We start from the raw sequence: 13,718 nt of genomic DNA on the forward strand, positions 1-13,718 counted from the left end.
ATTAATATTCTTAGATCGATATGCTGAATTAATGATCGAACTTAACATATTTCATCATTTTCTTTATCCATAGGTACAAATAAAATTCAAGTACTGATTTTATTTTCTGTATTCTTCAATTCTAATGAATAGAACAATGAAATGACTAGATATTATTAATGTTAATAAATCAGATTTTTTTTTAGTAAGGAGCTCATTAAATAAATACTAGCACATAAAGAACCTTCCATTTTTGGAATTTACGTCATTAAGGTAAAACACAATAAAACCACGAAATCGTTAATATGAATAAACTTTATTACTACAATAAAAGGATAATAGATCAACCGCGCTGATACAACAAAACATTCAACAAATACTTTGGAGCCAAGTAAACGCTTTGGGTGCCGACTTATTATGCCCTAATTAACAATAAGACCAGTGTTTCTCAAACCAATAGGTATAATTTATCCACACCCTCTATATAAAAACGACATAGTTCTGCAAACAATACCTTTACATAACATCTGCATGAAGCTATCTATTTCAAAACATTAAAAAACAATTCGTTGTATACAAACATATAGGCTATCATGGATTAAAAAAAAAAACAACAAAAATTGTTTGCAGAACTAAAATAATCGCTGTTAATTCGTGCTGTAAAATTTTATTTTATGATTTAGCAACAAAAAAACGGAAAACAATTCATAAATTTGTGTAAAATGTATTGAAAAACTACTGTTTACAGCACAAAGTTACATGCGAAAGCTTAAAATTATTGATAAATATTTACGATAACTTGACTATCACTTCCGACGTTCCGCCATTGCACGGTAGGAGTAGATGCAATGGCCGACGACACTTAGAGTAACTTAATACAGATCTGCCAGCACCATTATTTATATAAAACCGCACTCTACAGGTTTATTGAGATATACTTTATTTTTTATAAATATATTATATATATATAAGCTCACCACAAATTTTATTCCTTTAAAGTACCGTTTAATGTACATAAGTACGTGTAAATGATAGTATACGCTCGATATAATTTATTTATTTATTTATTTATATATCCTGAAATCCTGTAATCCTTCTGCGCATACTGGCCCCATGTTTAAATTTACCTTATTACTAATTTCAAAATAGAACAAGGCTGCTATACACAAGGCAAAACAATTATTTATTCATAAGATGATCGGTAAACTATGTTTATTATATATATGTATATGTTGTTTAACTGTTTGCAACTTACCGAAAATCTCATCAAGGAACCATCATTTAGCTCATCGCTATCGATAACGTAACATTTGATAAAACTTTATACAAAAAACAACAACTAAATTTAAAAGCTCATTCATAAAACAAAAATGCAAAAATCTACAGTATGTATAAATAACAAATTCCATAATTCCGACATTCTGGAATGCCATAATATTTATTAAACCAGTTATTAAAATATATTTATAATATATATAACTTTATATATATATATCACTTATATGTTACATACAATAATATACAATACATCTACAGCCTAGCTTCTATATACTAAATACATTTGGTCTTTGGATGAGCATGTCACATTATGGCTTGTGTCATTGTTTTGTAACGTTAAATAATATAAGTGCACTTTTCGAATTTAGTAATTGATTATTTCAATAAAAATACTATTCTAGACTAGACCATCTAAATTTTCTATCATAAATCTTGCACCTTGGATTCATGGTTTACTTTAAAAAATGTAAATATAAGAGATAGAATAAAATCACAGAAGCCCTTTTAAAAAAACTTTACAAAATAAAACATGAACAAAATTTGAGAAACACTGTTCCACAAAATTAACAACTAAATGACGAATAGTGCGTGAAAGTAATCTTAATTGTTAAAAGTAGCTTAAATAAAAAGATGAAATGTTAATTCTTATAGTGAAATTCATGAAAATTTTCGATAATTTTCAGGTACCTAATTGGGACAAGATTACCATCATATTTAAATGACGAGTAATTACGATTTTTATATACTTTTAAGTTACTTTGACACATAATAACGAGTGATAGATTGCATAAAAAGATAAATAAAACGAAAAACGTAGATTTTTCAACTACAACTCTGTAACTCTATAATATATGTATAACATTTATCACAAGGTACTAATTTTCTGCGAGTTACACTCGCTAAACAAAACGATGATTTCTATATCACTGCAGACAAAATGTTGTTTTTTGACTCGCAAAATAAATTATTTACCCCGTTTAATATCATGACATGACACAATCAACCTACTATAGGGTATAATATTTTTTATACTTCTTTTTTACAAATTCATATAAGGACGAAATTTAAAATTCTAATGATAGAACATCTACCCCAAAGGATTGGTCAGGGCTAGTATATACAGGTGCGATTTACGCAAAGTTATTTTTTTTTTATTCCATTTTGGATATTTCATTTTTTTGACCTAGAAAACCACACAAGTGTCATATATCGCGAATATACAAAATATGTATAAATATATATATTGCACGTATGCAACGCTAAAAACAAAAACAATCACCTTAAAAATGCGATGCAGTCTATGCACGTGGTGTCTTACATTTGATTTAAAGTCTAGTATTAAGGCGATTTCCAGTAACCTAACTTTATACATAATGAGGTTAAACATTTTATAATTATGTATGACTTATTTTTGGCATTTTTTAAGTTAAATTGTGATGTATGACTCAAATACACATGACAGCATGGGTCTATATTAACTGATTTCCTTCACAGGAAATAGTTTAAGTCATCCTGCTTTCCCTTAATAATGTATCAAGAATTTATTTTGTATATTTAAACGTACACGTAAACATTATGCCTTCATTTTATTCTGTGATATTTATTACTCTAACTATCTATCACCTCATAGTTTTATATCTAAAAAGCGGATTCACGATTCGCATCCTACACGTCGAAACCAACCTAAGTATACATATAGTTCTCTATTCCATTATAAATAAATCTATAGCTACATTATAAAAACTACCATTAAAAGTATACAATAATATTAATCTTTATGCGTACAATGTAAAGTAGATCTATATAAATATTATCTGATTATAATGTAAATAATATTTGGAATATTTTTTAAGGCTAGTTGTGTTGGTATCTTATACCTTGGAAGCGTACTCCTCGTTCGCTTTGGCGGTCAGGTCGTCCGTGGTGTCTTCGATCTTGGATGTGTTGGACGCCACCTCGGCCAGCGTCGCGAGCGCTAGAAGGTCCACGTTGCCGTGGGGCGTCGGGTTGCAGATCTCCATGTTTTGGACGACTGTGCATGGCGCTTCGGTTGCGATTTTAATTTCTGGGCTGGTCTTATGCCCACCGTTCACTTCCATGCTGGATACCAGACTGTTGATCTCGAGTCTCGTTATGCTTATTTTCCTCGGTTTCCGTTTTTGACTTCCGATCACGGTCTCTCGCCAGCTCTCAGCCATGTCGTGTCTGTCGTCCAGAATGGGCCTCGGAACGGAATTTACAATTTGAGGAGTTTCCAATGCTTTGGGCTTCAGGTTGATCGTCTTCTTTTTCCGCTTATTTTCGCGTTTCTTCTGTTGGAACTTCTCTAGACTGAGTGAAGGTAAAGCTTTTATTTTAGCGTCTAAATCGAAGTCGGCAGCCTTGAATGTTTTGTTTGCATTATTGTCAGGTTCGGACGCGTCTACTGGTTCGGGTTTCATCTCGTTTTCGGCCGATGTGTCGTTCAAGGAGCTTTGTTTGGATTCGTCGGTGACTATGGATTCTTCATGCGAACTACCGAGATCCCAGCTACAGGAAGCGCTGTAGCTCTCGTCTGGCATTCTGTCGGTATAGTCTCTCCTCTGCCTCTTATTCACTATCAGTCCCCCAACAGCCATGAACTCCTGGTACCTCTTCCCTTTGCACGATCTCCCAGATCTCGAATTTTTTTCATCGTCTGACCAATTCCTCTGGTACCCATCATCGTCTTTAGAGTACCTCTTATCGACTATTTGGTCTATCACATCTTGATTAGTGAACTGGTCATTTGGCACACCGTAGCGGTACACTTGCCCCTTCTCGTCGAAGTCTTCTTCGAATAACCTTTTGGTTTCAGATAGAGCATTTTGAAGTTCACGTATGTTTTCTTCTCGGGAGCCTTTCATGGCCATCCGTTCTATGTTATGAGATCTGTATTCGATTGGGGTTGAGATCGCGTTGAACTTATAAGAAGGGGGTGAGTAATAAGGATTTGGAGTTTGTATTTCAGTCTTGGTAGCCAGGAGGCTGCTGAGGCCTCCCATTTGAGCTTCGTCTGCCAGTTTTCCCGGAGTGAACATTGACAGAGATTTGGTATCGCTCTCGAAAGCATGGTCATTGGGCTTTTTATTGAAGTCAACTTTCGTGGAATTGTTGTTAGTTTTCTCTAGTTCAGACTCATGGTATTCGCTCGTGGGGGACTCGCTTTGCTTGTCGATAGATTCCCGAGGCCTAGAGGAGAGGGTGCGGAGCGGCGGGGCGGGCAACTTGTACCATTTAAAGTCAGGGTTAGCGCTGAAGAATGCGTCTTTGTACTAAAAATAGAAAAAGGCAAGGTCAGTCAGGAATTTTTATCGCGAATGCAGTTCGAAGTATGCAAATCATATTACCTGTTTGGCAAGACCAGTGTAGCAAGCTTTCTCTTCTTTGTCCAAGTTTGCCCACCACTCGCCTAGAATCTTAGTTATGGATCTGTAATTAAACAATAAGTAAATCAGACATGAATTATTATTTCTTGGCTTCCAGTGCACCGGTGAGATATCGTATCAAAAATGAAAGTCACTTTAAGTTAAGATTAGATAAAACAGGAAACATTACATAGAATTAATAAAGTGCAGATAAACAAGATGCTACTGAATAATATCAGAAGGCAATTCGTCATGTTCAAGTCGGCCTGTTGACGTATTAAAGAGGATTCCTTTTGATAAATAGTAAAGGGCACTAACTGCTCACCAATGTTATATCAGTTAAGAAAAAAATGTTAAGACGTTTGAAAGTTTCTTGGATCGTGTTCAATGTTATCAGATAACAGTAGGTACATCCCATTATCAAACGAACATACTTAAGCATACTTCATAACAGGAGTACAATATCTTTTCTTGAAACAAGGTTCAACAAGGTATTGATTTCCCATAGAATGCGAACTAAGGTTTGTTCTAGTGAATTGTTGTTTTATGAGTTACAAGTTACAATGCAGACGAGTTAATGTTAAATGAAAGAAAGCTAATCCAGTCGATGTGATCAAAACTGCATTAGTTTCGAGTACCTAGTTCTAAAATTAATAACAGCTGCTTGAACATTAACTAGCTATCACTACTATTGGGTAAAGTGTTCAGATAGAGACCAACTTAAATGTTCATCGTGACAGAAAACATTGCCAGGAAGGAGGTGGGTGAAGTCTACCAATTCGCATTTGATCGGCGTGGTGGAGTATGGCTTAGTCTTTTACTGACTCTTTCACGCCCGGCGGCGCAACATTGGTTGCAGCCTAAACCGCATTAGGGAAGTATCACTAGCATATACACAAATCGGTGACAGAAATATGAAATGCAAACCTGTTCTCAAGGTTCGGGTACTTGTCGCGTACGACGCTGCGGTGTCGTTTGCAGAATATCAGGAAGGCGTTCATGGGCCGGCGCGCGTGGTGCGCCGGCTCGCCGTCGCCGTCCTGCTCGTGCATGCTTGTCTACCTGTTGGCAAGAGAGAGACAGGTGATAATTGGATTGCAATTTAATAAAAATATTAGTCAGAAAGACGCATCGTTCTATCTATTATCTATTAACAATGAATGTCAGTTCCTAATACCTAAGAATTTAACTAACGTACCTATGTCAATCGGTTGTCTAGCCTAGACTCTGTCTGCCTAGACCAAAATAAAAAAATATATATCACTCATAATAATAATTATTAATCATACACAATTCCCTCTTCTAGGTTCTATTTCCAACACCTAGCACAAATTATCCTTGTAAATTAGATATCTACTGGGAATTGAACCCGAAAGTGCGTGACTTGTCGTCATAATACTTAGACTACTGTGTGACCTAAAATAAATTGATGTAAATTTATTACCACTGAATTAATGTCATACTCGCATAATAATTATAACATATGATCTTTAAAAGCTTTATATAATGAGCCTATGTTGTAATAATAACCAAGCAAAAATATTTAAGATAATGTGAGAAAAGGTTTAGAAACGCTGTATATTTTTACAAAGTTTAGTTTTTACTGAGTTTATTAATTTACGTGTATTTTCGACTAACCATGATAAATTTCTGTATTATATTGACTTCAAAATCATAATATTATTACGGTTCATTTACATGTACAGAAAGACCATGTCAGACACCTGTCGTGGCAGACAAAATAGAATATCACAATGTGTGTCATATTTATATTTACCACATAGATATAGGATGTTATTAGGGCCGGATTTAGAGGTCTAGAGGCCTTGGGGCAACAAAGGAGTGGAGGCCCCTGGCCCCAAATTATTTTCCGAATAAAATAAACATTTTTTTCAGTTGAGTTTTGCAATAAATATTTTATTGTGAAACGCAGGTAGATTCTTTTAGTATTCATGTTTGTACAAAGTACTGTAGATAAAGGTAAAACAGCTAAAAAAAATATCGAAGGAAAAGATATATATATATTTTTACTAGTGTTTACTAGTCGGAATTAAATTAAAAAAATCCGACGTCTACTGTGGGGGCCCCTCTTTTGTGGAGGCCCCGGGGCTGCCGCCCCGGTTGCCCTCACTTAAATCCGGCCCTGGATGTCATAGAGAAAAAAATCTATGTCTATGGTCTACCATAACACAGCTGCGTACACAACTGACAAAATAATGTAAAGAAACTATAATTTTGTCTGTCTCGGGCCGTGTCTGACACGTCCAATGTCTGTCGGTATAGATATAGGATTATTAATAATCAATCTATCCAATTTTGGCCTACCATAGATCAAATTGACAATTACTTCATACAAGACATTGTCGAATTTAGATTTTTGGTAAGTAAAAAAATTGACAAATTGACAAAAATTGACGTTTTGTTAATGGCCAATAAACGGGATCCTAATTGGACTATTGTGTATTTAATGAATATATGACAATATTTAAATTTTGAGTGACAAATACCAATATTTATATTCATGAAACCCCGTATACAACTTAAATAGGTACATTATCACGTATAGAGAAACGAAATGAATTATGTTATTTCGTATTGCGCAATTTGAATGCAATAAGCTCTGCCCTTTGGTAATAATAAATGCAACATGTACATAGATAAGGGTATTCGAAATGTTTCCACACGCCACACAATCAATGTTGCTAAATATGTTTAAAAATAGAATATGTGTGGCGCCGTTAATTGGTAGTAGGTACTTCATATTATTCCTATTTTGAAGAGTATATTATATTTTTTGTAAAATTTAAGTGTTGCAAGGCGTCGCGCTGATGGTAAGAGGATACTGCTGTCACTGAACACTTAAATCTTGTCTTGTCTTTGGTCGTAGAACGTAGGTATAAATGTGATAGAATCGTTTGTGGTTTGATCCCGGCGGCACCACCGATACACCAATTTCTTATTAATAACAGCAGTGTTAAGCGCGACCGTGCCTTGGTTTGAAAGGTATGGTAAGGAAGACATATTTTTCGAGGCGTTCTAACTTAGTCCTCAGGGGTAGCAAGTAGCAACACATATGGTAGACCTCAGGTTTTATAACCATGGGCTTAGGTGGACTGCATGCCCGTTTGCCATTTCTATATTATAAAAAATGGATCACCGCCGCGTGACGGGCATTAAGTGGAATTTACGAATTTATTCTTTCAGTCTACGTGCACCTTTCAAACCAAAATGCATCTTTAAGTTGTAATATTAATTAGGCACTATTAATATATAAGTAATTATGAGTTTGGCTAAACAATAAATCATTATCTATTCTATTTAAACATATGAGAATGTCGGTTACTAAACAATTAGTTTTAAAATACCACGTTACGTTTAAAACTGCGTTTGTACTTACGTACTTAATTATTAATTAATATAATATCGCAAAATAAAATATTACGTACTAATGACTTTTATATAATTTGCTATTGTATTTCATGCTAACATTCAAAACAATAAGTATTTAGATTGTTAATCGTATAGATTTTATTATTTCACACCCACGAATATAGGCGAGGAGTTAAAACATTTCAATCAATAACACACGTCGTTTACTTACGTGGATTAGTTTGGCAAACATTTGAGAGTATTTGGACCAATAGCGAGAGATTATGACGAATTCTCAGGCACGTAGGTTTCACGATGTTTTAGAAAGTGCTCTCAGTCCAAAAAATCTTAGCCACTCGAACTAAATATAGCAGTATACCAAAATCTGTCGAATGCAATACGCGAATCACTCACACATAAAAATAGTTGATTGAGTTCCATACAAATAAATTCGGATGATTCGTCGCCCGATATCGAATGTTTGAAAAACTAATTAAAATGTCATAGTGTCCAGTTATTAAGTTTTGTAAATTTAATTGGATATGAAGTTATCAAGAAATGCGCTTCATTGCAATTTTCCATTTTTGATTTAATAAAGTGATAAGTTGATACATGATAACAAAATTGATCTTCGTCATCTTGTATTTACATTCAACGTGTTTATACAGTGAAACTATGACTGGAATCTTAAAAGATTTAATTTTTGTCACTTTTAGTAGGCAGAAATTGTTAAAACTGGGTTTTGGGTAGGCAAAACATTGTACAGATAATCAATAACGGGCTTAACCCAGTTTCCAAAATCGGCAAGTTAGAAATAGCAGGTTAAGACACCCACCCTACATAGAGGTTTTCTTACATACCACACCTTACTATAAAATAAATATGTATCGAATGTCATACAATATTTTCGTAGATATAAAAATCTATGACCCGCTTCATAACAAAACGCGATAGCAATCAGAGCTCAAGTTGTTAGTTACAATATGAACGACGAGTCATCGACCTCTCTTATCAGCGGTTATCACGTGACGAAAAGTTGCTCTTGGCAAAGAAATTTGCTATCATATTTCATAGATAACGCTTATGATGACAATGATAATACATACATACTTTTAGAATTTAGTATAATTATATGTTATCTATCCTTTGCCGCTATTGATGTTTGTCTATGGCCTTGAATTAATAATATATATAGACAATCATAGATAATAAAATAAGATCCATTCTACTTTGTTTTTGTTGATGGTTAGAACGCTGAGGATCAAAATTGCAATCTACCTATAGTTAAAATGTTTTACTAGAAATTTTGAAAAATATAACAAAGACCAAATTATCATTATTATCTATTGATAGATTGATTGATGGAAATTGATAGGATAGTGTATTAACTATCCTCAATTAATGAAGAAAATGTCAATGTAAATCCTAAAATTAATTAATTTTTTCGTCTTCTATTGAGCTATACTGTTAATTTTGAATAATTTATCAAAATTTATATGCAAATTCTAATAACAAGTGTTTGTTAACTTTCTTCACAAATATGTGAGACTGAATCTACAAATGGTAATTTCAAAATTAGAAATAAATGTGTTGAGGTGTAATTAATTTCTTATTTGACGTTTTCTATCAAATTCGTTTCTGAGATTACTGGGCGCACTTCTAAAGTATAATTAATGTGAACATGATTAATTACTAATAAATTAATGTCTCTGCTAGTGTAAAAAAAAGTTAATAATTACTAATTGGAAACGAGGCTAATTATTAATTAGCCTCATTTCCCAAAATGTTCAGTAGACAATTATATCATTTTTCATTCATGAAACGACCAATAACTTAAGTATTATATTAATTTATAAAATATTGAAATGGGAGGTATTTAACCTCATTTCTCATACAATTTTGGATTTTTGCTATTTATATTAATGTGTGTCGAAATAAAAAAAACATATTTCCTATTGCGGCGCGCCAACAATGGCAGGGTTTGGTGGACATTGTCGTGTTTTCGGCAAAGCAGGAAACATTGCTTTCATTCCCTGTTTATTATTAGACTGTAAAAATGCTCGCATTTGTAGTTTTTGGAACGTAGCTCATGTTGCTGAAGTATTTGAAGCTTATTATAAGAACATTAAGTGCGGGTTATTCACCCAAAAATTTTTTTTTCCTAATGTTTTCGAACGTATTCTTTCTTCTTAACATAACAGTTATATTTTTTAAGAAATAAATTTAAGAAGCACAGAGTGCGTTACCAAATTCTGGAAACGCACGCTGTAATGTATACAATTTTACGTGATGTTCTACAGTGTCCTGTACCTATGTATTTCTTATAATATACCATAACCAACCCTTTTCGTATATTGCCGACGTATAAGCCATTAGCAAAATTGCTTATTTTTATGAGACCGATAAACAGAATCTTCTCAGTGAATTTACCTAATACTGGCACAGATGGTGTGTAGTTTAGTCCTATGGGTGTAGATTTCTAGAAGCAAGAAATTTTGCATAGGGGTTCAAATAACGTAGAAGAGTCTTATTAAAGGATTTTTGGAAATTGACTTTGTAAACTTACAGGCTAAACAGGCCTTATGGTCTGTGTAGATTTCCCCATATGACTATACCAGTTTTTCCCTCACTATGAAATATCAATGCAGTAATATCTTGCAGGCATCGGTCTGCTATACAATGAGAACAGCTTAGACTATAGATACCAGCCGAGCGTGTGTCATTGGTACACTTGCCACACATTAATGGAAATTGCTATCAAGAATTTTCAGACACATATCTATCTATCTTTCCATACGATGTTTAATGTTCATTGACTGTTAAAGCAAGTGACAATAAATTCTAATAGCCACACTATCTTTCTTTTTATAATAGGAATAGCAGACGAACATGCAGTCTACCTGATGGTAGGATCACCTGAGGACTAAGCTGGAATGCCTCGGATAAGTATGTCTCCCTTACCACACCCATCAAACCAGAACACAGCAGCGCTTAACACTGAGGTAGAAATAGGTGTAGCGGTGTTGCCACCGGAGTCGAACCACAAAGGGTTCTGCACCTTCAATCTGGTAAACCGAAATTGAAAATCAACCTTCTTATTCGGTACACCTTTAACAATAAAAAGTGCCACAGTAAACCAACAAACAGGTGCCAATCAACCAGTACTGCTCCACAAACCGGTGTCCGCCTAACGAAAGCTCCGCGGCGGTGCCGGTGCGCGCGAGTTTTCACTTTCGCCGGCCGATGCCCGCTCGGCCAGCCTCGGCACACTTCGGCTGTGGGTCAAGGTCGTTGGGAAAGGTGGATTCCAATTTTGAAATGGAGATGGCGAATTCTTGTTGGCCATCACGTTTTTACACGTATTTTATTTATAAAGGAAGAATGGAGGTTAAGTTTTTAAATTCGATTTTGACATCGAATATGTTGCTGCAAATGTATGGATTTGATTGTTACTGATTTGTAACGCGAGACGCAGTCAGGAGTTGGATGGGTGAGCGCTCATGACAATTTTCATGCGCGCTTCCGTTCTACGGATCGTTGTCAGCTGCTTGCTTATGGAGTGCCTAAAATAAAGCTTAGCAATTAAGCTGTCTAAGCAAGTTGTTATCATTGAATGGCAGTCGTTTGGCCAGAGGTAGAGATTGTCCAATTTCTTTAGGTAACATTGAATAGATCGATTTTATTAATAAGGAGCTATTGTCGAAGGTTTTGAGGACGATTTGTAATCTATCGGGAGATAATCCTTCTCCAGTTACCTTAATTTTCTCAAGTTTCATTCGTTTTCCTAATTTATTTAGTGCATCATAGAATACGTTCTAGGGCTCAACCAAATATGCCATGCCCACAAGTGGGACACAAAAATTGTAGTCAGCCAACTCCCTTGGCATACTTAACTACTAGGTTAAGGTCATTTAGCATTTGGTATGCTACCATGACATAATAAGCTTATATTTCACATAAGGATATATTCCAGTCATACAAAGTAATTGAAATAATAAGTAAATAGCCAAAACCGATTATATTCACCTTCGGTCACCGTCAAAGTCGTTATGACTGTGACCGTGAATTTTAACACTGACCTTATAATCTATTCTATAAAATTATGACTCATGTCTATTTGGAATTATATTAATTATTATTAAAATATATTTAAATGTTGGTTAAATGCTTCGATCACTAATAAGAACTAGATACACAATCAGCGACAAAAAAATGGCGCGACGAAAAGAGCACCCAAATAGACATTTGGGTGCGCTTTTAGGTTAGTAGTGTTTGAACGTTCGGAGAATAAACATGCCTCAGTGCTCGTTCAAAACTGCAAAAATCACACGTCTAGTACGCTAACAAATGATGGAATATCGTATTTTCGGTAAGTATTATTATTATAAGTAGGTAATTGCTATCACTCAATTATAAATACTGCTATTTCGTTCGTAAATAATTTATTTTTAAGTTTTAAAAATTATCAACAAAAATCAACAGAATGTATAAACCATTTAAATTGTAAAGTCTGTTACTAAACGTACAATTCTTACTATGGCAAGCCCACTTGATTTGTTCGGGTTACACGGTGACTCTGTTCTAACTTGAATGGAGACGCTATTGTTTTATATTTTTTTCTTTAATTTAATTTTTTTTTCTTTTTTTTGTTATATAAAAATATTTGTTTTGTATAATAATTAAACATAGGCAATGAGTAAATAGTAAATGAGTGAAATGAAATTATTAAGTAAATTATTATTTAATATATTTTATGATGTCTTTTCATCCAACTGCCGCGACAATAGTCATAGAATTATTATAATAAAGTCTATTGTCGAAAGATACACTAAAATAAGATTGCTTAACATAGCCAAAAAAGATACGGAAAAAAAATAAAAATCCATCGAAAAGACTGTTTTCCAATAAACTCACTTTATTCAAGGGAATTAATGGCATCCTGTTGATTCCATATTTTTATTTTTACTCGACTGCCAAGGAAGGGTTATGTTTTTTGCACGTATCTTGTATGTATCTTTATAAGCGGACTTTAGCTGCACTGCATTTTATTCCCTCGGATCTAACATACGGCTGGGTGAATTTCGACAGTTAAGGTGTCATTATATTCGTCTCAAATATCCAAATGTCCTTAGATAGGTGTTGGAAAAAACTCTAAATTTAAGAAGAAATATACAACGGATTTCTGTCACTACAAAGTAAGCAAGTAATTTAATTAAAATAATCAAAAACCCGACTGCACTATAAAGGCTGAAGTAGAATTTTCAAAAACAGTGAAATAGGCGTTTCATCATTTTTTAGCAAGAAAGCCAAAAAAAGTTTTATAATAGGTATCTGCTTCAAAAACAAAAGATGTTCAAACAATATTATCCTATTTTATCTTCGTAGGATCGTAGGGCTCATTTACGCTATATAAAGAACCTATGTGTAAAATTCCAGCACGCTAAAGATCCGCGGTTTCCCTTTACGTTGGTGTCTGGCGCAGCAACTTACGCATTTAGTCAGACAGTCACCTCGATGTGTTATACACATGTATATATCATATAATATGTGTGTAATCACCTTTTAATTTCCTTTATTTTGATACCCCACTCCATAGTTTTGTTTTGAAAAACATCCACCATTTACGATTTATAGAATATATAACTTCAGTAATTCAAAGTTCTAGTAATTATTTTATATCGTTAGGGGTAGAATTTCATTATTTTT

General features: G+C 34.0%; 1 protein-coding gene across 1 annotated transcript in view; it reads right to left on the minus strand.

Annotated features, from left to right (window-relative positions):
- Positions 1 to 276: 276 nt before the first annotated feature.
- The window catches only part of bbx (bobby sox), a 32,841-nt gene continuing 19,399 nt past the window's right edge, over positions 277 to 13,718 (minus strand). The window contains exons 2-4 of the mRNA XM_073092643.1: positions 5,571 to 5,705; positions 4,626 to 4,707; positions 277 to 4,550 (exon numbers count right to left, since the gene is read on the minus strand). Of these exons, the coding sequence (XP_072948744.1) occupies positions 3,129 to 4,550; positions 4,626 to 4,707; positions 5,571 to 5,695 (1,629 nt within the window). The 5' untranslated portion in view covers positions 5,696 to 5,705 and the 3' untranslated portion in view covers positions 277 to 3,128. The remainder of the gene's footprint in view (positions 4,551 to 4,625; positions 4,708 to 5,570; positions 5,706 to 13,718) is intronic.

Source organism: Epargyreus clarus, unplaced genomic scaffold, assembly GCF_041222505.1.
Source record: "Epargyreus clarus isolate Ecla_fem2 unplaced genomic scaffold, WU_Ecla_fem_2.2 ptg000001l, whole genome shotgun sequence".
Taxonomy (NCBI): Eukaryota; Metazoa; Arthropoda; class Insecta; order Lepidoptera; family Hesperiidae; genus Epargyreus; species Epargyreus clarus.